Here is a 25,260-nt window from a genome sequence, read left to right as displayed (position 1 = left end):
CGCCGGTGGCGCCTCCGCGCGGAAGACCATATAAGCAACCCTAAAGTTTGCTCCTCCACATCACTTCGCGATCCGGACCCAGGACGACGAGCATCTTCTCGCAGGAAGAGAACCCTCTGGAAGAACAAAATGGTGCGTCCCTGCAATTTCTGGGCCCGAGAATTTGGATACCTCTCGACCCTCAACCGCTTGAGACAACGAGCCTAAACTTCTTTCGACATATTTTTTTTCTTCTCTCCCGTTTTCAGGCGGACCTCAAGCCCAATGAAGTTGAACGTGAGTGAATGAACATTTGCATGTTACTTACAGCTGCATTCGCTAGACGGCAAAGTGAACTGATAGTATGCTTGCATAGAGCACGAATCCGTTTCTAAGGTTCAGTGGCCGTCGTAAATCTTTCATTTGTCTCCAATTTCCTCTCTCTCTTTCTGTGCGATATGCATCAAACGGAACCAGTGGAGAAGCGTTCCAGAGAAGAAACTAAAATTATAGCAGAAAGTTACGCAACATAATTTAGAATACTCAAGCAGTGTAGGTTAACAGAAGTCATTTGAAATAAGGAAACTTTTCCTTTCCTTTAAAGTACGTTGAGGCAGAGTATTCTCGCGGCCCGTTTTTCTGGCGGAGCTGCTAAATATAGGATTGTTTCGGTCACTTGATACCCCGGACTCTGGCTCGAGCATTTTACTCAATACTATATACGACACGCAATGTTTTTTTCTGTCTTCAGTTAAAAACACGTTTCCTTTCATCATTGAGAGCATATCGCATCTCGTCAACTTTTTTTTTTTGATTAGATGTTTCCCCTGCGAAGCATTTGCATTCAAACGGAGCTGCTGAAGATGTTTTGTGAAACATGCGAAATTACGTTAGCATTCCTCCACTTTTGAAAGTCAAGGCAGCTTTAATATAGTTATCTCGCATGGATTTTTAAAAATTGTGCTGACAACTCGTAAGCGTGCGAATACGAATAGTGCAATGAAGAAATAAATAATGTTACTTTTTGGCTATTCAAGAAGCTATTTTTTGCAGAATTGCGATGGGCAAAGTAGAACTAGGAAGTCAAATACGAATGGCGACATGATTGTTTAAAAGTCTACTCCACACGATTGCTCAGATTACACAAGGAGGCGGGGTTCTCTGAGGGAACTTATAACTGCGCTACAAAGATATCAGAGTGCTGATTATAAAATACTAATCGTTATAGAATATCACGTTGTCACTGCGTTTACGTGTATAAAGTAGCTGCCTTAGTATCAATAAGGCTGGTTGAGCCTTCAGCTGCAAAAAGCCTATTGAATTCCTTTAGTGCTTAGAGATGAACCTTTTGTAAAGTGTAGACTCACTCTTTCTAACTTTTGCTTTGCATAGAAAATAAAAATAAAAGAATGGTAAGCAAAAGTGAACAGAAAACAGATTTGTTCACATAATATATTGACGAAGCTCCAAATTAAATCACAAGAAAGTTTGCACTTTCCCATGATTTTACGAAAGAAAAACAAACAGTGCAAGGTGGTACAGCCTGATCTTACATTTACTGAACTTCAAGGATAAATTGTGCAACTTAATGGTATATTACCTGGGAGCTTAATTTAGGAGTTGTCTTAACTGAATCATACGTCCTTGCCGCCATTTTAGGGGTCATATTGTCAGTGAAACCCAAACCGCCAGCGCACGACCTTACAAAGGCCAAAATAAATGGTATAAAATATTTGCAGCTCGTGTTAATTTAGAAAGAAATACCCATTCACTCACTGGTAGGCAATTCCTAACGAGTTCGAGGCAGCTTGCGTTCATTGTTGTGCGTTGAGCCTGTGTCACTGTGAATGTTGTCCGAAAGATGCAACCGGCGTCTGTTTTGTAAAACATGCCTTTTTTTATAATATACGTACAGTGCATTACTTGCTCACGTCACTCGTTACTGACACGTATTTAAAAACTGAAAAAATCGTTACGCAATTCTTACACAGAACTATTTTGAGCCTATGAACCATAGTGTAAGTAAAGTGAACAGAGTGTCGGTGGAATCTTCTTTGACGTGGTTATATTGATCAGGAAAACAGGCATTTTCTCACTCGACATTTACTTAAGTAATACGAATTTCTGTATGTAAAATTTGTGCCGCTTCTCACGTCCTAAACACAATAATACTGCAGACGCAAGAAATTTACATAAAACAGCATAGCCTACTTGACCTGCGAAGATTGTTCTCTTAGAAAACATAAGTGTCTCTACTACAAGTACAAGGCACAATATTACGTGGTTGTGTGCCTGCAACCTATTTTTTTAATAGCAATATCATAAAAGCTGTCATATACACGATGTGCAAAGAGCTTGGAAGTTTACATGCATACCAGTGGAGCGATTATTTAATTTTAATGTTGAATACAGCGACACCGTAACAATCATACTGTACACAAGTACTTTAAAAGCAGGGGTGCATCGGCAACCATAGCTTCTCGACAAAGGTGAATAATTTTATGCATTTGACTGAAACGTTAGCATGTTAGTGTCTTGTAATGAGCCAGAGAAGTTTACTCCACAGTAAAAACATGCAAAACAAATTCAGTCTTTTTTATTTCAAGCCACCACTATATACCAAGATAATTTTCGTAACGGGATATCAACAGTTTAACTTGTGTTAGTTTCAGTTCATTCTCACCGTAATCAGAGGTGTCGTTTTTTCTTTCCTTTCTTTCAATTAAACTTGTCTATTCTGCATGAATTCATAAACATAAAGGCTGCCACGGACTTTTCGGTAGGACCGTGAAATTCGGCCGCTGGAGAAGAATGCCATTTTCCTGTGTCTGTTATTCGACATGCTGAATGCTAGTAGGCTATTCAGCATGCATCAGTGTTGTTATAGGGTGGATGCCAATTTAAATTCACACATGCCGTATTTGTATGGCTTCTCTTATTTAAATCTCATTCTATATTCGCTTGCATACAGTGATAGAGAAGAGAGAAGGAAGGGAAAAAAGCGCGTCTTGTACTCTTTTAGAAAGAAAAGATTTTCTTTTTACTTTTTCGGCAAGTCATAATTCACCAGAAAGCTAACAGGTAATATTATTTATCTGAGTGTACGCGTAAAAATCGATGGAATGTCACCGACTTAATGTAAGCTTGCGAAAAATCGGCCTTGCGGAACTGGGAACGATAGACCGACGCTTAAAGGAACATTAAAGGCGACTATAATTTCGACGTTAATTGTTGAAATAGCGCTCCAGAAACCTCGTTGTGTTGCTTTCAACGAAGGAAGTGCTTATTTCGAAATAAAATCACGTTTTAGTGGTCCTCATCTGGTTAGCGCACTTAAAATTACCCGCCTCAACGTTTCACGTCACTGTTGCTGTGCACAACGTTGCCCGACTTTACTGCGTGGCCGCTGACACTCGTAGCAGCAGAGCGAAAGTAGCGGGAGCCACAGCAGCAACAACGGTCATTGAACAATTTTTAACCATGGCCTTCAAAATAGCAGGCGTGATTGGTTCAACTGGGCCCCACTATTTGGCACGACCTGTCCATAGGATGGAAAGGTGGGCCAGTTGGTAATTCATGATTGTTGAGCGAACTGGGAGCACGGGAGTAAACACAGACACAAAGCAAAGAGGTTTAACCAGGCGAAAATTTAATTTTTGAACCACTCACGCCATTGCCCTTAGCATTGTCCGGTGGTTCTTTTTTCCCCGAATTCAAACGGAAACGAACAAGCAGCGTTTTATTACGTCTCTTGATGCACGGAAGGTTCTCTATTTAGGGCCGCTAGATTGGTTACTAGTGATTAATTTTAGGCGGTAAGTCTGACGTCATCGGAATAATTTTGCGAACGTCCTACTGTGGCGCATTTGTTCTCGTGCACTTAACCTAATTTCTCAGTAAGTAGGGCTCTTCCGTTGATAATATTGTCGTTTTAGAAATTGTTCCACATTGAACTTTCACTCTGACGTAAATTGTTTGACTTTAGTGTCCCTTTAATGTTTGTCGGTAACTAGTGGTACCGCCAAGAATCGGACAGTGTTATGCGTTTCTCTGCTGCTAGGCTTTTCTCCACCAGGCCATGGCTCGAAATAACAGTATGGGCTTTCAATGACAACGTGTGAAAGTACCCATTAGTCTCATTTTATTTTCTATGATGCTTCGTTCTCTATCAATAGAGAGTTTCAGCAAGCTGATTGATTTGTGGAGTTTAACGTCCCAAAACTACCATATGATTATGAGAGATGCTGTAGTGGAGGGCTCCAGAAATTTCGACCACCTGGGGTTCTTTACCATGCACACAAATCTGAGCAGACAGGCCTACAACATTTTCGCCTCCATCGGAAGCGCAGCCGCCGCCACCGGGATTCGATCCTGCGACCTGCGGGTCAGCAGCCGAGTACCTTAGCCACTAGAGTACCGCAGCGAGGCAGTTTCAGCAAACTACGGAAACACGTTGTGAAAAGACGGCAACAGGGAGCTGGCTGACGAGTGCACATGCGCGACATTTGTATACGTGCATACGGAAAGAAACCGTGTCGTATTTCCGTACCGTGTTTCCGTAGCTTGCTAAAACTCTTCAATAATCCGAGGTTACAGAAAACAACGGAAATTTTTGTTCCACACAAGACTTGTTATACTGCACTTCCTCTCAAAGACATTAAATTATTGACTGTGCAGATGATCCATTAAAACCCATCTCCATTCTTTCCTACCATATCCAGTTGATCAGCAACAGTTCTTACAAAAAGACTCACAGCTTTTAGGAATGTACTTGTGTGCTCAGAACAAACATTTTCGTACGTCTGTAGGGTGCTTAGAGGACTTTAAAATAGAAGGAACTACTCTTATTCGGGAAACACTGGTTCGCCATTTTGTTCCGCTCACCGAGCGGGCGCGTGACATCAGGACTGGCGTAATAGAGCTGTTCTTCAACTCCACGTTTTACTTCGAAATTCCCATTATGTTGGATCCAACGGGCAGTTGCAACTGCCGTATCTCGCGACCGCACAGTTCCGAGCGCAGATGACGGCGGAGCATGCGATACACGTGTTGGCTGACACGCGTCACTTGCACGTGTAAAGGCACGGTAACGGTTATTGGTAACTCTGTTAGACGTCCCTCAGAGCTGTACACGCACAAGAAGGTTTAAATAAGCGAAAATTCTTGCCGCTATATGCTGAGATGGTTATAATCACGTTGGTATCATGGACATTCAAGTGCGCAGTTTGCCCGTCGTCATAACGGGTTTTCGTTATAAGCGGTATCATTTCAAAACAGTAGAAGTAGCAATAATTGGTTGTTTATTGGAGCAAGTATGTACAAAGAGGAATCTACAGTCGGGGTGGGGGTGCAGGAATAGAAAGTCAGCAAATAATGGCCGCACTGTATTTTTCTAGTTCCAGCCATGATCTCATCACAGTTATTTTTCGAGTTGGCCGTTCAACGAAATGGATAACTGCACAATTACAAGTCTTGATATGCAAGGTTTTCGCGTCATGCGGTGTCACAAGTAACTCCCAGCAGCCTCGCAGTCAGACGCCTGCAAGGCTTGCCTGCGTGACTTCGCGTTATACGTCCGCCGCTTTCCAAAGGCTGTAAGCGAATCCGAACGTATCGTATTCCCAGCATTCCAGAGTTGGAAAAACACGTGAGCTCCTTCTCATTTTCCGAGTGCGCATAACAACAGAAAACACCGCACGGTAGGTGCGGTGCTGTCGCGTTAAAATCGTATGAACTTGGGAAGTAAAGGGGAGCGCTTGTGAAAATGTGGGAGGTACCGGGTTCGATACGTAGGGCCGGCAGGAGGTCTACGGTTTTATAAAGGCAACTGGATCGAGTGCCGGACCTGTCGCTCGGTTTTTTACGTGTACTCACCTCTTAAAGTAGGTACGCAAGGTATAGGTACTCTTAAAGAGTGGTGAGGAGTCACACCACTTCGTGGAAAACCGGCGGCATGTAACACCCGAACCCTAGGGAGCACATGAGATCCCTTTCCTCTGATATGGCATGCTATATACATTGAGATGGCAACGAAAACCAGCAGCAATTGTGGTTACTCAAATAGTGTGAGTGAGATATCTTGAATATCCTGCAAATTGATGGCTTGGGTCTAGGCCACACCGGGGGCAGTTCCCTCGGTACCTTGCCGAACTTGCGGGATCGGACCATAGTTGGTCCTGGTGATTTGAGCTATAACCAGTGCACATATCCGGGAAATACAGCATTTCTTTTCTGAACTATTTCGCTATTCTAGAGTAAATGCTCTTTGGTGGCTCATCTACCGTTACTCAATTTACATTTGACCTCAGGGTATACAGTGGACTAAGCGTTAGGGCCCTACCACACGTGCGCACTAGTGTTAAATGTTTTGAGAATTGGGGGAAACAGTTGAGAGATATGTGCACGAAAACATGTCTGCACTGCCTTTTTCTTTCGTTCGCGTGTCGAAAGGCATCCGAGCAGCCAGGCAAGTTGGAATACGCAACTATATGTGGTCGTACCTGCTTTTTTGAGAAAAGCTTCCATGAAAAGCTATTTTGTCAGTTGTTTCCATTTGTTCCCTCAGTATTGGCACTCAGGTGTGACCTTTAAGACCTTAAAAGTGTGACCTTTAAGAGTGGCTTCAATGCACACCGGCACCACGGGAACGTTACAAAAATGAAATAATAAATAAAACGAGAAATAAGAGAGAGAGAAGGCAAGAGCATGTTCGGTCGGACGCCTGAAATGATCTTGCTCCCGGAGCTGGATTCATTGAGCCAACCTCCAAGCCGGACAGGCATGGCTCACCGTTTACTCTCTTATTCCGAAGCTGTGAGTCAGAGGAGAATTTCACGCGAACGCGGCCAGTGACACGGTATTTTGTGGATCATACCGCTTTTCAACACCCGAGCACCAGGTGCGAAAACCGAATCCCCGTGTCTGGTGCAACGCTCTTTGAAATCTACGTGTACTAGAGACGCGCGTCTCGTTTGCGCTAGCACGGTGCCTTCCCGAATGGGAATGCGTGACCGGACAGATCGGACCACGGGCTGCCCAAGATGGCTTTTGGCGGCGGTGCCGCCATGTCTGTCGAGAAGGAGAGGGACGGTGTAGTAGTGCGCGGCTTTTGTCGGGGCCTCTAAATTTGGCGCCGCGCCCTCTGAGGCGGCTGAGCAGGCAGGCAACGGGAGCCCGGTTCCTATTTCGGGAGGGCGCATGGCTCACTCCGACGTCGGGCTCGAGCCGCGGCTGGGAGCGCCACGGGCCCGCCGCTTCGGGAACCCGCGGCGGCGGCCGGCTACCAGCGCCATTTAAGGCTGCGCGCACTCGTACGTACTGGCCTGCTGGTTCAGCAGAGCGGTGACGCTGACTGCGCAGTGCGCCCTTGTTCGACTTCGCGCCTCGCGTGCTATAACGGCTGAGCCGATCGGTCCACAGACCCGCGGTTGTCTGTTTACGCGTGTGCATTGCGAATTATGTACGAGACGAGCCTATTTATATGCTGTCATGCCTTTCGAAAGAAATACAGTTTAGTGACGGAGACGAACGGAAAGAGAAAAAGGCAGATAGGTATGCGTTAACGAGGTTGCACGTGGCCTCTGACCCTTCAGTGAAGGAGGAAAATGAGAGGACTTGAAGGACAATAAAGAAGCAGGAATAGAAACACAAAGACCGATGGGGCGGGCTGGATGAAGGTGGTAATTATGTTGCTGCGTAGCTGCACTGGTTCGCAGCATATGTAAAATAAACATTGAAACCACTTATTTGAGTACAATGAGTTTATTGAGTTGGGCTATAGTTAGTGTGCTGAAGTAAAATTTATTTATTTATTTATTTATTTATTTATTTATTTATTTATTTATTTATTTATTGTGTTCCCTGCACTCTACAGGTTTGCATATGAACACAGTATCAAAGAACACTCACAAATTTCACGAGGTACACTTTACAGAAAACACAGCGATCAGAAAGAGATGACGTCGAATGACGAAACTGCAGTGACAGCTCTGCGTATACAGATCACTGCACTTCGTAGGTCATCTGCCCCATGACGTCTTGTCCGGGCGGATTCAATCGCGACAGGATGTGGAACATTGAACGACGAATCTCCAGATGTTGCTTTTTTTTTTTCATTTTTGATCTCCCGGATTGTCGAGCGTGAACCATCATATTAAAGATGAAGAGAACAAGTGTACACGTTGAGAACGAGAACACTTACGTGTACATGTTTGCTATTGAGGAATGAGGCAAAGACGTAACCCTTTACTACCGGAAATTGTTTTTGGGTTCGAAATATGGTTCGCCCTATACGTAGACTGGTTTTTTATTCAAGAAACCCTGTGCTTAGAACTGCATTTGGGGCACTTCATTGATAACAAACACATACACAAGCGCGTGGAAGTCAAAAGCTGCGCATGGCACGCAAATATTAGTAAATTTTGTACAAATCCCCATATAACAGTGATTATAATTTGTCCAACAAGAAGATTTTTCAGAATTTCTCCGTAAGTATTCACAGTAAGATATTCTTGGGAGCCACGTTAGTGTAACTTAAATGTATCCTATCCTTCATTAATGTGACGCTTAATTACGTGCCCCACCACCTCCTCTGCCCGATTAGAAAAAAATGCGAATAAATAAACACGTATTTCGAATGGCACAGCGATGATAGGACGAACGTGAATTCGCCTGTATACGCAGCCTCTCATGGCGTAAAACAGCGTTAAGAATCGCGGAAAACCGGGAAGGGGCATGAATTATAGTTCATATTTTTCAGAAAAGCACTTTTTCCGCGGAAGCCTTCCAGAAAAAAACTTCCGTGAATTGCAGTACAACCCCTCAATAACGGAATAGCCAAGGAAGCTATAGTCCTGTTGGTTTCCGTGAGAAGTTTGTTGTCTCGAAAATAGAAAAAAAAACAGGCACACCAAGCTCCTCCGCAAATATATCTGCCTGTTTTCTGCCTTTTGCAGCTTCAGTGATGATCCTAGACTTCTTCTGAGGCGCCAGAGCTTACTTTTTCTACTAGAGGGTGGCATCTTTTTGAAAATAAAAACAGCACATGCACATAAATAAAACGCGGCATATATCTATACGTGCAAAGTGAGAGGGGAGCTGTACTGAATGTCTGTCGGCATGACGACACTTTCGTGAGTGCTGTCACTCTAAACGTCGTGAGCCCACGTATATAGTTGCCAACAAAGGTGTTAACGAAAAAAAAACGGTTCTCAGGCAAAAAAAAAAGTCTTACTTTTGATGTCATCAGCACACGACCGAACGTGGCAGGCAATGGTTGTACCGATGCTTTACAGCAAAACAATATGCGTCCAACTTGTCCACTGAGCGCAGCCGCAATTTTCAGCTTGGGGGCTGCGAATGCGCGCTCGTGGTTTGATAAAATGTGGCGGATCAGTACTTGAAACTTTCGTTATTTCGTGAGTGCTTTCTAAAATATCTTCACTGTCGAGAAGAGGTAAATGCACTGTACTCTATAGTATAGGTTGTTTGCCGGCAAAGCAATGTGTTCGTTGTTTGCGAAAATTTCGTTATTAGGGGGTTCAGCTGCGTATTTCTGGATATGTGTAACAGTGTTATTATTATTATTATTATTATTATTATTATTATTATTATTATTATTATTATTATTATTATTATTATTATTATTATTATTATTATTATTATTATTATTATTATTATTATTATTATTATTTTATCATAAATAGTAGCAGTTGCAGTAGTAGTAGCAGTAGTAGTAGTAGTATTGTACATACAGGAATCTAGTAGCTCAGTGGCAAGTACTACACAAATGATATCTTTAGCGAACTTGTAGGAGGCATTTGTTTAACCTGCATGCATATGTGTGTACAGGCAAACAAAAAGTCACAGCTTTGCCGCAAAGGCGAAGCAATGAACGTGATAGCAACAAATTGCAAGGTCAAATTGGAAGAATGGAAAGCAGATGGAAACTTTTCCCGCGTTTCTCACGCACAAATAACGCACGAAACGTACTCACAGGTACAGATGCACGAGAATAAGCGTCTCAGTTGTTACTTCGCTGTGTCTGAAAAGAGCGCACGTGCCTTTCGCAAACAGAGACTGCAATGATTGCAGTGACATTTGTGCACCCGGTAACTACAACAGAATCCTTTCAGCTAAAGCTCGAGGCCAGCCAAGACGTAAGATCCTCCCCACCGCGAGAGCGTCGCATATATATATATATATATATATATATATATATATATATATATATATATATATATATATATATATATATATATATATATATATATATATATGTGTGTGTGTGTGTGTGTGTGTGTGTGTGTGTGTGTGTGTGTGTGTGTGTGTGTGTGTGTGTGTGTGTGTGTACGGTGAGTGACGCCGACGTCGACGCCGACGCCGGCGGCGAAATCCAGCCGAGAGTGCCCATAAAATTGCTATCACAATAAAACAAATTATTTTTCTAACGCAGTGGAAGAAACGTACTTTTATGCACGTTGGCTTCTGCGTCTTGACATATTGGCTGACGATACGAACTGACTCTAGAAGACAACATGGCTCTTGTTGTGTCTCAATCGGGGAGATAAATTACTATAATGGGATCTTTTTTGTTGACCCAATCCGTGTATGCGCGTGCAGAGGCCCGTGAGCACTTCGAGATCTACGACATGTGCGCCGAGGGCAAGGTGGACTGCGCCGACCTGGGATCCCTGCTGAGGTCCCTCGACCTGCGCCCCACCAACGCCACCATCGAGAAGAACGGAGGCACCCAGAAGAGGGGTAATTATTACTATCATTATACAAGAGTGTAATCACACTTTGTTGAGAGCACCCCATCAACTGCCACACTGCGCAATTATAAGGCTTAACTTGCCATTTATAGATGCCAGCAATGTTGCATCATCTATAGTTATGATTTCCCTGGTAGCCTGTGGATCACGATCACCAACTTCTCGAGCAGAATTTGCCTCCTTAATCATGGATGATATAGCTATTTTAATGATTATATGACGTTTCACGTGCGTGCATGGTTGTTAGTGACCCCCCCCCCCCCCCCTTCAATTTTTTTCGCTAGTTGGAACTGTGTGCTCAGTGACAGTTTCTGAGAGAAAGAGAGAAGGAAAAAAATATCAGAAATGTAGGGAGGTTAACTAGACTAAGTCCAGCCTGCTACCCTACATGGAGGAGAGGGGAATTGGGGCAAAAGAGAGAGAGAGGAGGAGTAGATACACATTACACTTAACACACACACACACACACACAGGCAGTCGCACAGTCATGTTGCCCTCAAGAATTGTATAAGGGCTCGTGTGGCGTTCTGGGCTGAAGTACTTAAAGGCCATGCTCCCAAGATCTTCTCCAGAGTAAAGGGTCCATCATCCAGCTTCCTCAAGGCACACTAAATAGTCCGGCGATCTTCTTCAAAGTCTGGACAATGGCACAGGACATGGTGGAGAGTTTCTACGCAATGACAGTTATCACAGTTGGGGGAGTCAGCCATACCAATGCGATACTTAATGAATTGGTGAAGGCGACGCCGACGTACAACCGACACAGCCTTGTAGCGTCCCGTCGTGAAGTTTTTGATGGCAGCTGTAATTGGAGTAATGAAGCGAGGTTCTCGGGGCGTCGAGTGGAGTTCAGTGGAAGATTCCAATGCATAAGTGTGGCATGATGCGCGATGTGGCAAAGTTATTTTGCGGTATCAACCCGACAACGTCCTGTAGAGCAGCTTGTCACTTATGACTAATTTCAGTTTTTTTTTTCTTTTCCGGCAACTAAAGGAAAAATAGAGACGGAGTAAAAAAGTCACAGTTCCAGCACAAGGCCGAAGTAATAAATGCGATAGCAACACATTGCACTGTTATACGAAGTATATATAATGCTAGTGTGTTTAGGAACCATACGAAATGCATTGAGCATGGTCAAATGTGCATTACAATGCAGCGTTTCCCACACGCGTAGCAGCGCGTTCTTCATGTGCTTAGGCCCGTATGCGAGCCCGCCTTGCTTCAGCACGACTAGCATTCCATTATAGCTGTCCAGCAGGTGTTCATACGACACGCGATGACACCGCAAAGGCCGATCTACATACAGCGTTTTTGCCGGCATTAGTCCTGCGTTTCCTTCCTTCGTCGACGTTGCACGATACTGGTGACGATATAGAAAAGTATAGTTCCAATGCATTTTACCAAAACGTTCACCTCAGATTGGCCCAGACATTGTAGTGTGGGCGTCGACACCGAAAGCAGCTGGATGGTGGGAGAAGCATGCTTGCTTGCTTGTTCTTTGATATATGGGCTCCACCCTTCAAAGGTGGATTGGTCATGAAACCTACGGTTAATGTAAAGAAAATATTCAATTACTATCAGTGAACCTAAAAAGAAACGTACTTAAACAAAAAGAATATTTCATTTACGTCCATTGACAGTAAGCCAGTGGTAAATGGTGTATGTATATATAGCTCACCGTTAGTGAGATTAGCAGTGTGAGTGACGCGCCCTGATGAGAACCAACCAATTCTTTGATGACACCTTGGAGTCGTTGCTTTCTAGTTGAATATTCATTCGATTGACGTGGCTTGGTCGACAAGACATGCTGTGAACGACAGACTTTCCCACTGCTCGCGGGAAAAGGCTTGAAGAGTCGAGGAGTGGTATAGAGGGGGGGGGGGGGGGTGGCTATTGCAGGACCTCAGGAAGAGAATATGCAATCCGCACGAGATGAACAAACGTCTTAGTTTAGCGTCTTCACTGCGCGGTTCTCTGCAGTTGGGATGAGTTGGGCTCGGTAAGGTCCTACATTTAGCCTGGTCCCCGACAATTCACTGAACTGGATGTCCCAGTATTGTTGCGGTGACACAAATTGCATTCCACGAATGCGTGCAGGAGAGAAGAAGATGACGCTTGAGGAGTTCCTGCCCATCTACAGCCAGATCAAGAAGGACAAGGACATGGGCACACACGCCGATTTCCTTGAGGGTCTCAAGGTCTACGACAAGGCCGAGAACGGCCAGATGCTCGAGGCTGAACTGGCACACGTCCTGCTTTCTCTCGGTAACTACTACACACCTAGAATATATTCAAATATTGTGCAGACACTGTAGTATTTGTAACTATCATTTATGCCATAATCTTAGTAACAAGGCCCTGTGGACAATTCAATCGGTTAATACACAGAGAAAACATAGGTGAGATAACACAAATGATGTCGTCAAAAACACATTTTGAATGCTCAGAAAGTATCTTATGGCATTTTTTGCCACACTGTTGAAACACGACGCTTTTGATGTTAGCATTTTCAAAGTATTTATGATGTAATTTTTATGCCAATTTCTTTTTCTTCAAAGAAATATGATAAGCTTACTTAGAGCTTTGAAGCCATATTGAGTGTTACCAGTACTAAATGATTGCGAAGAAAAATTCCGAACCGTTCTTTTTGCTCAGTGTTAAGCTGCATCTGTTACGTTGTACAAGGTGCGTAAACTGGCCATCATTGATTCATTCGGTTGAGATTTCCGCATCAGTGCAACGCATCAGCTGCCGCTTACGGCTTGTCGGAAGGTCGTCTGATAGGGCCTTCGACACATTCGAGTTCCTCGTATACAAACAACTTTGTTCGATTGTGCCATTGTACCGAATATGCCCGAGGAAGTTACAATAATGCACGATGCGTAGTCACAACTAAAAACAACAGCAAGGATGAGAAGAACGTAGTTGTTTGCTCGGATGTGAACTTTCTTCATAGAGCACAATCTAATAAGGCCATGTATCTTGCCACGGAGGAACACGCACTATATATCTTTCATTTGCACTTACCTTTTGCTTGAGAGCGTAGTGGGATGCTCAAATTAAAAGTAGAGGAGCGCACGAGAGTAATTTTTCAGAATAAGCTATGTTTCGCTTGCAAGGTGCACCTGAATATTAAGTGTAGGATAACACTGATGTAGAACTTTATCGATTTTGTAGTACTCTTTGATGCTCCATTCTAGAGCGTGATAAATAAATGAATAAACAAAATAACACTACAAGCTACCAGAATGCCATTCAGAAATGTTGCCAATTGTGTACTAACGAGGCATTCGAAGTGTTATTTCAAGCACTATGTCGTCTTTTCGCGGCCCTTTGCAGGCGAGCGGTTGACTGACGCCGAAGTGGACGAGATCATGCAGTGCTGCGCGGGGACAGTAGACGAGGACGGGTTCATCAAGTACGAGAGTAAGTGTATAGACTACCTCCGAGCATACTCTTCGCCGATTTTGGTAAAAGAAAAATGCCACAAGACAGAACCACAAAACTAGCTCCACAGTTTGTGTTGGGCTGCCTATCTTGTAGATTATCGGCTGGAATAATGTAATTATTCAATGAACATTCTAATTAACTCTGGAGCTTCGTCAGTGGTTAGGGCGTCGTGCTACCACACGTATCAACGAGATTATCCGGTCATGAATGGTGAGTGATAAGAGTGGCATATAGAATGACGCAAAAGAAATTGTTACTGTCGTCTTTCAAACCCTCTTGCTCTCAATAGACGACAATTGCACTGCTGATTGAGCATCCTCACTCGCGAGGCTGTTCTGTAGTGACCCCCTTGTACTATACAGCTCACTGCTGGGGAAAGTCTACAAGCTTAATCGAAAAGAAATTAACTTGGATTATATGTGCATTCATTATTAGTTAAAGCAGCAGAAGTCAATGTAGCGAATATCCCGTCAGCTTGATTTTTTTTGTTAAATTCGTTTTGAGGATTTGTAATCTCCATTACTTCAGAAGACCCACAAGTTGGTTGTAACTTCGCACATACGTAATACTAATCACAAAACTGATCTAGAAAGAATGAATAGAAAGTGCACTTTTTGCGAAGAAAGATAAATAACCCCATAGAGCGTTAGGTAATTTCTCCATGTTATCAGCGTTCGTTGTCTCGCATCTGTTACTTCAGACAGAAAGTCGGTTCCATCCAAACAATACCTGACACTTAGATCATGTCAGTATTTTCTCCTTCGGAAACCTTCGGGGCTTAACTATCGACAAGGAGTTCCGAACGAAAGGGAAAAACAGTCTCCAGCTGCACAATGGGAAGCAACAAAAGCGCGTTTTTAGTACGGGATAAAATGAAAGTTCACATAAAAGACAACGCACAAATAATTGCTCAAACTGGAGACCATAAAAATGATCAATTCAGCGTGTCACGAGATCGATCTGTCCTGGATATCCGTGACTGCTTTAGCATTCACGACAGCTTACTCGGGTTTATTGTAGAGTCCAGTCGATTACTTTGTCTATCACGGGTCTGCTCGTTACTGCTTGTTTCGACGCACTGGTGAACACGAGTAACCATGGAAACGGTGGTCAGAAGGGAGACATAACGTCTTGAACAAGTGGAGCGGTACGTTAAAAATATTAGGCAGCCTTCGTGAAACATCGACAAACGCTCGGAACTTGGCGTCCGAAGCCTTTCCTGGAGGGAGGAGCCGGGCTTCGCTGCGGGTCGTGATGAACGAACGCTTTGATCGACAGTCGTGACTCGGAAACGGTTCGATAGCTATTATGTACAAATTGCTGCGCACGACGTGTTTTCAATGATGTAGTTTTCCGGTCTTGTTTTTTGACCGAGTGAAAGTAGAAGTGCTCTGTTTGATTGTGTGTTTCTCTACAGATAGGAAGGATGCGTTTAGTGCGAAGCCAAGAAGTAACCTAGACGAAAACTTGTTCGGTTGGCCACTGGTGTTCCATATTTGTTGCGTGCTGCACCGTTTCCACAAATGGCTAAATACCTTTGTGACACTTCAAATACACGGAAACTTACACAAATTGCGAGCAGCAAAAAACGCTTACAAAAAGCAGAAGCGTGAACATTGACTCAATTTACTCAGCTGCATGATAAAGAGGAGACTGAAGGTTTCTGTATGACTCCTTCCGCAGTACATGCGTTATATACTTTTCTCGACTTAAAGAATGTGAGAGCTTCGTGCTCTTTTTTGCCTGTACTTAAATTTCTAAGGAAAAACGACAAAACGTGTCACAACACGAAATGTCCTGGTATCAGTTTGTTGTAAAAGATGTTCACTGTCTTTTTTTATCACTAAGATTAGTGAAAGGGCAAACAATCACAACAAAAACTTTTTTTCTTTCGTAACAGGTTTTGGACCCAGCTCCAGTCAACTTCGCTAATATTAATTGTTTGATTTGTTTGTTATCAATATTGGTCCCACATTTTTTCTCGGAAGCAAATCTAACATGATAAAAGCCTTTATAAGTATGGAGAAGGTGTCTTTTGAGAAGAATGCGAAGGTCACATAAACTTGCCTATAACAGTGTCCTTTCTTCCTTTTCCCGCGCAGACTTCATCAAGAACGTTCTGGCTGGACCATTCCCCGAGGAGCAGAAGGACAAGTAAAAAGAAAAAAGCCAGACTCGCCACGGGGGGTTAAATAAGTCCATGCGAAGTCGTCTCTGTTTTCCTTTCTATCTCCACCCGCCCTTCTGCGTCCACCATAGCGGTCAACTTTCACCACATCCACGCGCTGCCCGACGATAAACGTGGGAGCAGCTAAAACCACCGTCCCGTCCAAGACAATGGCTGCGGGGGACAGTGGGAAGATGATTCGCCCGAAAGTGCCACATGGTCGTCCACGATCTTTGCTCACCCATCTCCTGTCCTCCGATTGGCCGGATTTCGCGAACGTCACAGCTCGCTTCGGCACTCAGTTGGTGCGCGTTTTAGCTCGCACCATCGGGCGCCGGAGTCACTGGTGGTTGCCGGGAACGCGAAGTGATGATCACACAAGGTCCACCCCGCCTTATACAAAGAGAATGCTGAGGAGAACCGCTGACGAAGAAAAAACTGAAAAGTTGAAAATGTAATAATTGTAAACCATACGGATGTAAGAGATCGGGCATGTACAAATAAAGCGTCCCAGACATAAGCAATGTGCCTTATAGGAAACGATCACACTGTTTGGAGAATAAAGAGAAAAAGACGTGGAGTGCGTTCTCTTGTAATAAACCGCGACATTGTCACTGTCTGTGTCATTCATTTGCACGAAGGCGGGGATCATTAAGTAAGCATATAATGAAGAAAGGAAGACATTAACATCACGGGCTCAACTATCATCACCGCAAAAAGAAGACACGATACCGACGTCCGAGCACAATCATCTTGTTCCTCCTGCGTGCTTTTCGAGCTGTGACCTGCTTGTTCGGATCATTTATTGAACCTGTTTACATTTGGTGGATGTGATCTACCGGGCTAGTTTCAGAGCGCTACTTTTGTGCGCCTGTTCCTGCGTTGGGTGGCGCTTAACGCGACATAGTCCATATCGCAAGACGGAGTACCCAGTATACGGCCCAGTGCTTCGGATTGTTCGGCTAGCTTTTGCTCACATTGAGCGTCTCCGCTTGTAAACCACGCCACATCGAATTCATAAAGCATTACGCTCGCAAATGCTTTTTTCTAGTAGCGTGCTGCCTTCATGAATAATGCATCAGGTACCACAAGTACTCAATACACTAACAATTTTTCTAGAAGTGGAGGTTGTTGTGAACGCAAACCATGTTTTTTTTTGTGTGTGTGATAATAGTTTTGAAAATCGCGGGGGAAGTTGTAATCACAGCTTGCGTTAGGCCTTACTTTAGTGCAGTCGTATAGGTTATCGTATGGGACTATTCGGTTGCCGAGTGGCGTTCAACATGTTTTATCTCGACATAATAACCTAAGGAAAGTAAGCTTTATTATCTGGCACCCTTTGTCCCTATGGACGCCGAAGGACCTCGTGAATATTGAAGAGTACAATCTGCACAATGCACTTCTGTGTAGTCGCATGAGTATGCTTGTGTGCGTAGGTTTTTCATTCCAAGCTGTCTATTTCACAACACTCTTGAGAGATGAAGCAAGCTTTGTCGGTTCAGCTCATGTTGCTTGAAATGGCGTGCATAGATAATAATATTTTTTTGAAGCGGAAGTTGTTGTGAACGTGAACCATGCCTTTTTTTGAGATATTAGTTCTGAGAATTATGGGGTTAATTGTAAGCAATCACAGCTTACATTAGGCCTTACTTTAGTGCATCCGTATCGGTTATCGTACGGAACTATTCGGTTGCCCAGTGGCATTCGACATGTTCTAACTCGACGTAATATCCCAAGGAAAGTCAGCTTTATTATCTGGCACCCTCTGTATCAAAGGACGTGAAACGACTTCGTGAATATTGAAGGGGATAATCTGCACATTGCACTGCTGCGTAATTTCACAAATATGTGTGCGTAGGTTCTTTATGCCAAGCTGGCTTTTCCGCAGCAAACGTTCTTGAGAGGTGAAGCAAGCTTTGTCAGTTCAGTCTATGTTGCATGTGATGGAGTGCATTGGTATCAAACGCATTCTCTCTCTCTCTCTCTCTCACGCACACAAACACACACACACCTTTGATAAAGATTGAACAGATGCATGTTATTGCGCAGATTTTGTACACCTGCCGACTATATTAAGGAAGATTTATGCATCAAAATTCTTTGGTTAATAAGTTCTGTATTTTTTAAGAACAAATAGTAGAGAAAGAAAGGTAGGTAGATCAACCAGTTCAGAATAACCAGTTTGCTACCCTACACGTAAGAGAAGAATGGGGGGATTGAAATAAGAAGAGGAAAGATAGGAACGTGACAGAAAGATAGCAGATCACACAGCAATGTGCACAGGCACTTAGTCACTAATAGTGCAATTATCTGGCGTAGAACGCGATTTCTTCGTTAAATTTAGGAGTTCCAGAATAAGGCGTTGCGAAAGAGCGGGTTTCGGAATTTGAACGAAACCATTTAACCACCTGGAGTTTACAGGCCTTTAATGAACGTACAAACTTTTTGAGATGAGGGACGTCCTCACTAGGACTTAATTTCTCACATTATATCACCCAGTGATAGCGACTTTGCAAAAGCTGCTGATGAGCACTTCGCATGACACATGGGGCCTCGTATCACTTAATATAAATAATCTCAAATTTGAAGCAAATGATATTTTCAGAAATCATTCAATTTGCTAAAATTATTCTTTGTTCCAATACAGCGTGCACGTGACAGGCTCAATCCGGTTTGTGTGGGGAAAAATTTGTCTGTCGGCATATAAAGTTATTTAGACGAACAAGTTTTTTTTTCTAAAATTTTAATCTGTCCGAAATCAGGCTTCATACCCCTTTGCAAACACGGCGTCCTCATTGAAAGAAGTGACTACCTTTAGCATATTCTGTGCACTGTTGACAAGCAATGAACTACAAAAACTCAGCTAATAGTAAACTAAGTATTCGTGTTGCCCGAGTTCCTTTAATAACTTATGGTTGAAATATTTCATTAGACACATTCGCTTAGTTGAAGGCAGTACTGGGTTCAGCAAAACATTTGATGTGGGACGTTTCGGAAGGATGTTGGGAGGTTTTGTTTGTCTTTTACCCTTTTAGCTCGATTCCAGGAGGTAACTATCGCATGTAGTTTGCGTATGTCGTTGAACTTGGTTCGCGATAAAATGCAGCAGGGTCGACTGTACAGCAGTCAAGTCATCATTTGCTTAGCAATTAAAATTAATCGCTATAAAACACACTAAAATTTACTTTAGCACTTCCGCTTGCTTTACATTAGGCCCCCTGAACGTTGACACAAAAGCACGTGAATTTCATGCATTTATAGACAGCCGGTCCTAACGCGTGTCACAGAGGGATAAGGCGAGCCAGGAACGGATGCAGAAAAGGAAGTCAAGTGTAGTAGATTGCCCCAGCTCGTGTGACTCGTACGCGCACTTCCAATTGCACTTTTCAATGCAATATCAAAAGACACGCGCATAAGCGTGAGCAGGGTTTCCCTTCAGGGTGGAGTGGGTGCTTTGTGAAGAGTGGCTTTCTCTCCGTTAGGTGAATGCGTAAGGTAGACTTTCCCCACCCCCCTCCCACTATTAGGTGATTAGTCCCCTCCACCCTATCCTCCCCGTGCACGAAGGTGTGGTCAATACCAATTGAATCGCAGTTTTGCAGCAAGCCAGCGCGAGGGCAACCAGGGCGACTTTTTAACGCTCTACATGCTCCTACTGTAGGTATGTCGGATATTGTGTAGGCTGAACTGCTGTGAATAAATTAATAAGTAAATAAATAAATAAATAAATAAGGATATAAATAAAGAAGGAAAGAAAGAAAGAAAAAAATATGTTTTAGGAAAAATCCCTAAACCTGTAGATGCGCGGACAGAAAGAACATGCGGGCATTTCTCACCACTTGAATCGTTTAACCGGAGAGTCCAATCAGAAAAATTTAACTTACAGATACAAGTGGTTGAAAAGTGCACACATGAAAGCTGAGGGGACGCTTAACCAAGAAGGGAGTTAGCTGGAGATATTGAGGTTGCGATTAATAAACAGTATTTGAATAGGAATCGTGCGTTACCAGAATGTCACTGATCAACGTCGTGGCATCTCGGTTTTTATTCATTAGCTCTGCGCCTTGTGCACTACCCTTCGGACCGCTGCCCATCACTTAACGTCTAACTGCAGACACAAAAACGCGCGACGTCCCTTAGTCAGCAGTTTCAAAGAAAGCAAGAAAGTTCCGTAGAATTTTTTCGTTAACGAGAGTGACACGTAAACTTCCTCAGTCTTTGACAGGGGTGAACCGTCTACGGTTGCGAAGGAAGTTAGTGGGTGCGCGATAAAACACGAGACAGAGAAAGTTAAGAATGTAATGACCTGTTTCGCCCACGTGTTAAATGCGTCACCAGTCGTTTTTCCTGGGTGTGTGTAGGCGACTCCGGGGCTCACGGATTCTGCACGTCAGCAGGTAGAGAGCCCTAAGACACACAGCTCGTTCCCATTCACGTCGAAGCTTCGCTTAGGAACCGTTCTCAGCGGGGCGCCCTCAAGTTAGCACGAGTCGAGAGTACAACCTACTTGGCGTGGGTAACAGGTGCCGCACCGGGCATGATGGAGAAGAACGGACCGGTCCGAAAGAAGGCAGTGTGCGCGCACACGTGCCCTTTTTGCCGCTGAAAGAGCGCTCGTGAAGACCGCTATCGGTGACCCCGACCTAGCCGGGGCCGTTCGGAACACCTGCCGCCGCCGACGATGCCAGGTGCCGTGTTTCGGGCGCCAGTGATACACATAAACCACGGGAATAGAGCGGGCGTGCCCGCAGCAACACGCTGTGGAGCGTCAGTGGGTTCAGGTCCGGAGGAGGTGCCGTGCTAATTACTGGTCGCGCTAGATGCGCAGCTGCTGCTGCGTGCGCGATTCCAGCTGGACTCGTTGCTTACACGCGTGAATGTAGAGACATGCATAAACACTCTTAAGCGTATATATGTTTAGCAAATAGAAAACAACAACAACAACAAATGTCTCAATCTAGCGCTTAATAGGTTGCGTTGCTGGGCAAGTTGGTGCATTGTCTGAAAATGGAACATATAAGAACACAAATGTTCCTGGCTATACTCCTCGCCAGTGTCTCGTCTTTCTGTGCTGGGCGTTTATTTTCAGCCAGCGCTTAATATAAACCACGCTAATACTGCTCAAATCCAGCGCTAATTTTGCGGCTAATGTACCTCTACTGTAGTAGAAGACCTTGTACCTAGTTCTTAATGTATTTCTCGATTGCGTGCTAAATTTCAAGCTCATGTCGTTCTAGTGTACGTCTTCGTGCAGTTCTAATTCTTTAATGCAGCTACATGTCACCGTGAAAACTGAGGGAGTGCATTGAATCGGAAAATCCTAGCTATTCCTTCGACAATCACAGCCAGTGGATATTAACCAGATAATACATAAGCTGTTTAACCAACTAAAACAAATTATTTAGATTATTTCTCGGCTATTTTTCTAGTTTAGGTTACTTCTCATCTTGCCAGTTTATTTTACACTGGTTCTGAGCATTCTTAGCGTTATTTTAGACCTGTATTGAACACTGCGTGACCATGTGACTTGAGACAGTGGATGTACGATAGGTCGTGTTCCTAAAGTGCTAAAAAATGATGCACCCGGCATATATGTTGGTCATGGCTGTTACATAAAGCTTCTCTTGATTGCTACGCACTTCTTTATTTTTTTCACAAAATACAAAAAAGAGAGATACTGGTGTATACAAATTAGGTGCTTCACAAACACCGTCATGTACAAAACTCTGATACTGCTGTGATCGCAAATGCACATAAGATGCACCGTACACGTATTACGTAAGCATCAACACAAACGGAACTGCAAATGTAACAGCAATAATGAAAAGGAGATATAATGCAATCACGTATACGCTTCACTGTATACATATAATGTGGCGTCCGTACCGATGCGACATTTGTGCATAATAAATTCATTGGATACAAATCACATAGACAGCCTTCAATTAGGGTAACGATGAGCACAGAAAGCAAAACGTCATGTCCATATACACTGCTCCATCCACCACGGTTAAAAAATTGGCAGCATATCCACGGAGTGAATGATGGAAAGTGGGGCGAAGCATTCGTCCATCCATTCGTTCTTGCTTCCGTCCGTCCATGCGTCCGTCTGTGTGGCCGTCCAAGCGTCCATCCGCCCGTCCGTGCGTGCGTCTGTTCATGCGTCCGTCCCTGCGTTCGTCCATGCATCCGCCCCTGCTTACGTTCGTGCGTCCATCCATGCATCTATCTGTGTGTCCGTTCGTCCATCTATTCAACACTCCAAGTACCACCATCTCGCATCTTTTCATCATATATTCCCCATATAGAAGCACCGCCATCCAGCGGACATTCCAAGGACTAAACGAGAGGTGGCACACGCACACTTTTTTACGACTTGCACTTCGTGTCTACTTCCCACCTTTAACTACCCCGAGTTCATGGTATATACTAGTTCACTGTATTCATGGCACTGCTGCTCCACGCTCGCTAAACCTTTTTTAAAACCAAGGAGGTTACGCCCAGCGAGTATAACGTAGCAACCCTTTCTAGTCAGCTAGTGGTAAATGTACATGCCAACGGCTGCTAATGGGGAATGAGAGAGTGGAGAATTCGGCTTTGAGTTAACGCGCACGCTGCGAATTTTTCATTGTTCAACAAAGCACAGGAGAAATCTCCCACCAGAACCACCTTGCAGGTCAAAGCGTAAGACGTGTTACGTATACTGCTACGAGGGATGAACGGGTGCCGCTTTAAGGAGCTTCGCCCCTAAAAGCCGTTACGGAGCTCGCCTTCTGACCACAAAGTCGCGGATTTTATCCAGAACGCAAAGTTCGCATTCCGGAAGAGGTGAAATACTAACGGACCGTGTGCTCTAAATGTCTCGAGGTATCCTCTGCGGCGTGCCTCACAATCATATCATCCCTTTAGAGCACAAAACGTCACAAACTCTCGCTTTTATATGCAGTACTCTTGAAGCAGAATGCTTAATGGGGTGATATGGTGAAATGAATGATAGCGTGGTCACTCAGTCCCGGCAGTAATGTGAGGGACGAGACGGACGCAGGAGCAGTTGTCAGTACCAAGTCGAGCACGTTCGCCGACGAAGGAGTGACGCGAGTGGGCTCTTTAACAAGCTGGCGAAGATTGAACGCCGAGCACACGTCGACGAAGGACGAGCAATCCGACGATCCCGAAGTCACGACGGGACACGGATCGTTCCACAAGATCCCAGGAAAGTTGAAGTCTCCGACAAGAAAAATCGGAGTCTTGGGATACCTGCCCACCACTTTGTTGAGGCAATTGTAGAGGTCGTCACAAAAGGACGACGCCGCGCTGGGCGCTCGGTAACATACGCACAAGATGGCCTCCTGCCCGCTAACGCGAACGCAAGTGCAGAGGAATTCGAGTGGAGACGGAATCGGAACCTCGAAGGAAGTGATGTCACGAGAAACGGCCGTCAGTATTCCGCCACCCAAGCGCCCGCAGCGGTCGTGTCTGTAGACGGCGTATTGTTTCTCGCACATGAACAGATCGCCGTTGTCAACTTTTTCCGAAAGCCACGTTTCCGTCAGCACGACCACATCCGCCAAGCAGCTGTCGATTAAGGATGACAGTGCGTGACGTTTGTTGAAGACGCTCCTTATATTTGTGAACAGGACAGTGTAGTCCTTCTCTGGTATCTTCGGTATGTGCTCTGGAGATACAGTTAAAGGCATTAGTGTTTCAGCGGCACCGGGAGTTACACTATGCGACTCAACTTCTCGTACCGTGTCAGTTTCGGCACAGTATACGTAACATTTTCCTTCGCTGTAAAGTTTATTGTAGTGCATGTTAAAAGGTCGTCCACTGGCCTTGCCGAAATCGAAAAGCTTCTTTCGTTCCTGCCGTATAACTTTGGAGAAGTCCTCTTGCAAATTGATTCCGGTGCCTTTCAGTTTTGACCTCTGTGAGAGAATGCTGTTTCTGACGTCAAGAGAAGCAAACTTGATGACGATTAGGCGGCACTTGTTGGGAACAAAGGGTCCTATTCTTCGAGCCCGCAAGACGTCTTTATCAGTAAGCCGTACTGATAAGCGATCCAAAATAAGAGATCGCACTTTCTGTTCTGTTTCTGAGCATGTTTCAGTCGGAATATCCTCGAGGCCATAAACAATCAAGTTGTCCCTGCGATACGTGTCATCTTGGTCATCGAAGTTCCTCTGAGGCGCCGAACTTTCTCCTCTTAATGCTTGGTCACAGACGGAGCGGCCGCCTTCGGGTTGACCAAGAACGCTTTCGGAGGACTTCATCTTTCTTTCAAGGGCCGCCAATCTGGCGATCATGTTCGACACTTGATCTTCGAGGTGTCTTTGACTCGCCTTGACTGCGTGGAGAGTCGACATCAGCTCCGCATGACGCGACTCCAGTTGGCCGGCGAGAGATTCAATCGCAGACAGTAGCTCGGCGTTAGACTTAGTGGCCTCAGATTTGGGAGGACCGGGATTCAACTCGACATCACCGCACACAATAAGCATACCCGGTATGTAAGTGCAGGAAGTATATACAGGTTTTATGGTACTTGGACCTAGCTTCCAATTCAGGTTTTTGCGGCGATCATTAGACCTTCTATTAATACAAACACATATAAACCACCCATTTACGCCCGTCATGACTTTTGCGTACATGTAAAGCATCTATTCAGCATACCATAACAGAATGTTTGGTTGTGGTATTTTTTCGTCTTATGGGTCTCTTTTTAGTGTAGTATCGTAGATAAAAGATAATTTTGTGGTCAACCTATTGGCAGGAAAACCAGGAAAGAAGAGAAGGTAGCATGAGAAAACAATGTTGATATAGGTAATGAATGCAGTTGATTTTACAGCAAGCCGCAAAAATGTATGATAACGCTACCGGAATCGGCTGCCAGCCTTG

General features: G+C 44.3%; 1 protein-coding gene across 1 annotated transcript; it reads left to right on the top strand.

Annotated features, from left to right (window-relative positions):
* On the top strand, positions 1-16,982 carry LOC119172282 (Myosin light chain alkali). Its single transcript, XM_037423332.2, has 6 exons — positions 1-132; positions 249-276; positions 10,600-10,740; positions 12,849-13,016; positions 14,091-14,177; positions 16,304-16,982. The coding sequence occupies exons 1-6, from the start codon at positions 130-132 to the stop codon at positions 16,357-16,359; spliced, it is 483 nt and encodes a 160-aa protein (XP_037279229.1). The 5' UTR covers positions 1-129; the 3' UTR covers positions 16,360-16,982.
* Positions 16,983-25,260: the final 8,278 nt, after the last annotated feature.

The sequence above is a fragment of the Rhipicephalus microplus genome, chromosome 4 (assembly GCF_043290135.1).
Source record: "Rhipicephalus microplus isolate Deutch F79 chromosome 4, USDA_Rmic, whole genome shotgun sequence".
Taxonomy (NCBI): Eukaryota; Metazoa; Arthropoda; class Arachnida; order Ixodida; family Ixodidae; genus Rhipicephalus; species Rhipicephalus microplus.
Note: the sequence above shows the minus strand (reverse complement) of the source record. Positions and strands in the feature narration are given on the sequence as shown.

What these genes read in the sequence shown, in the direction of transcription:
- LOC119172282 (XM_037423332.2), top strand. An exon ending in CGGAGGCACCCAGAAGAGGG is followed by an intron (nt 10,741 to 12,848) that starts GTAATTATTACT and finishes GAATGCGTGCAG; the next exon opens with GAGAGAAGAAGATGACGCTT. An exon ending in CGGGTTCATCAAGTACGAGA is followed by an intron (nt 14,178 to 16,303) that starts GTAAGTGTATAG and finishes TTTCCCGCGCAG; the next exon opens with ACTTCATCAAGAACGTTCTG.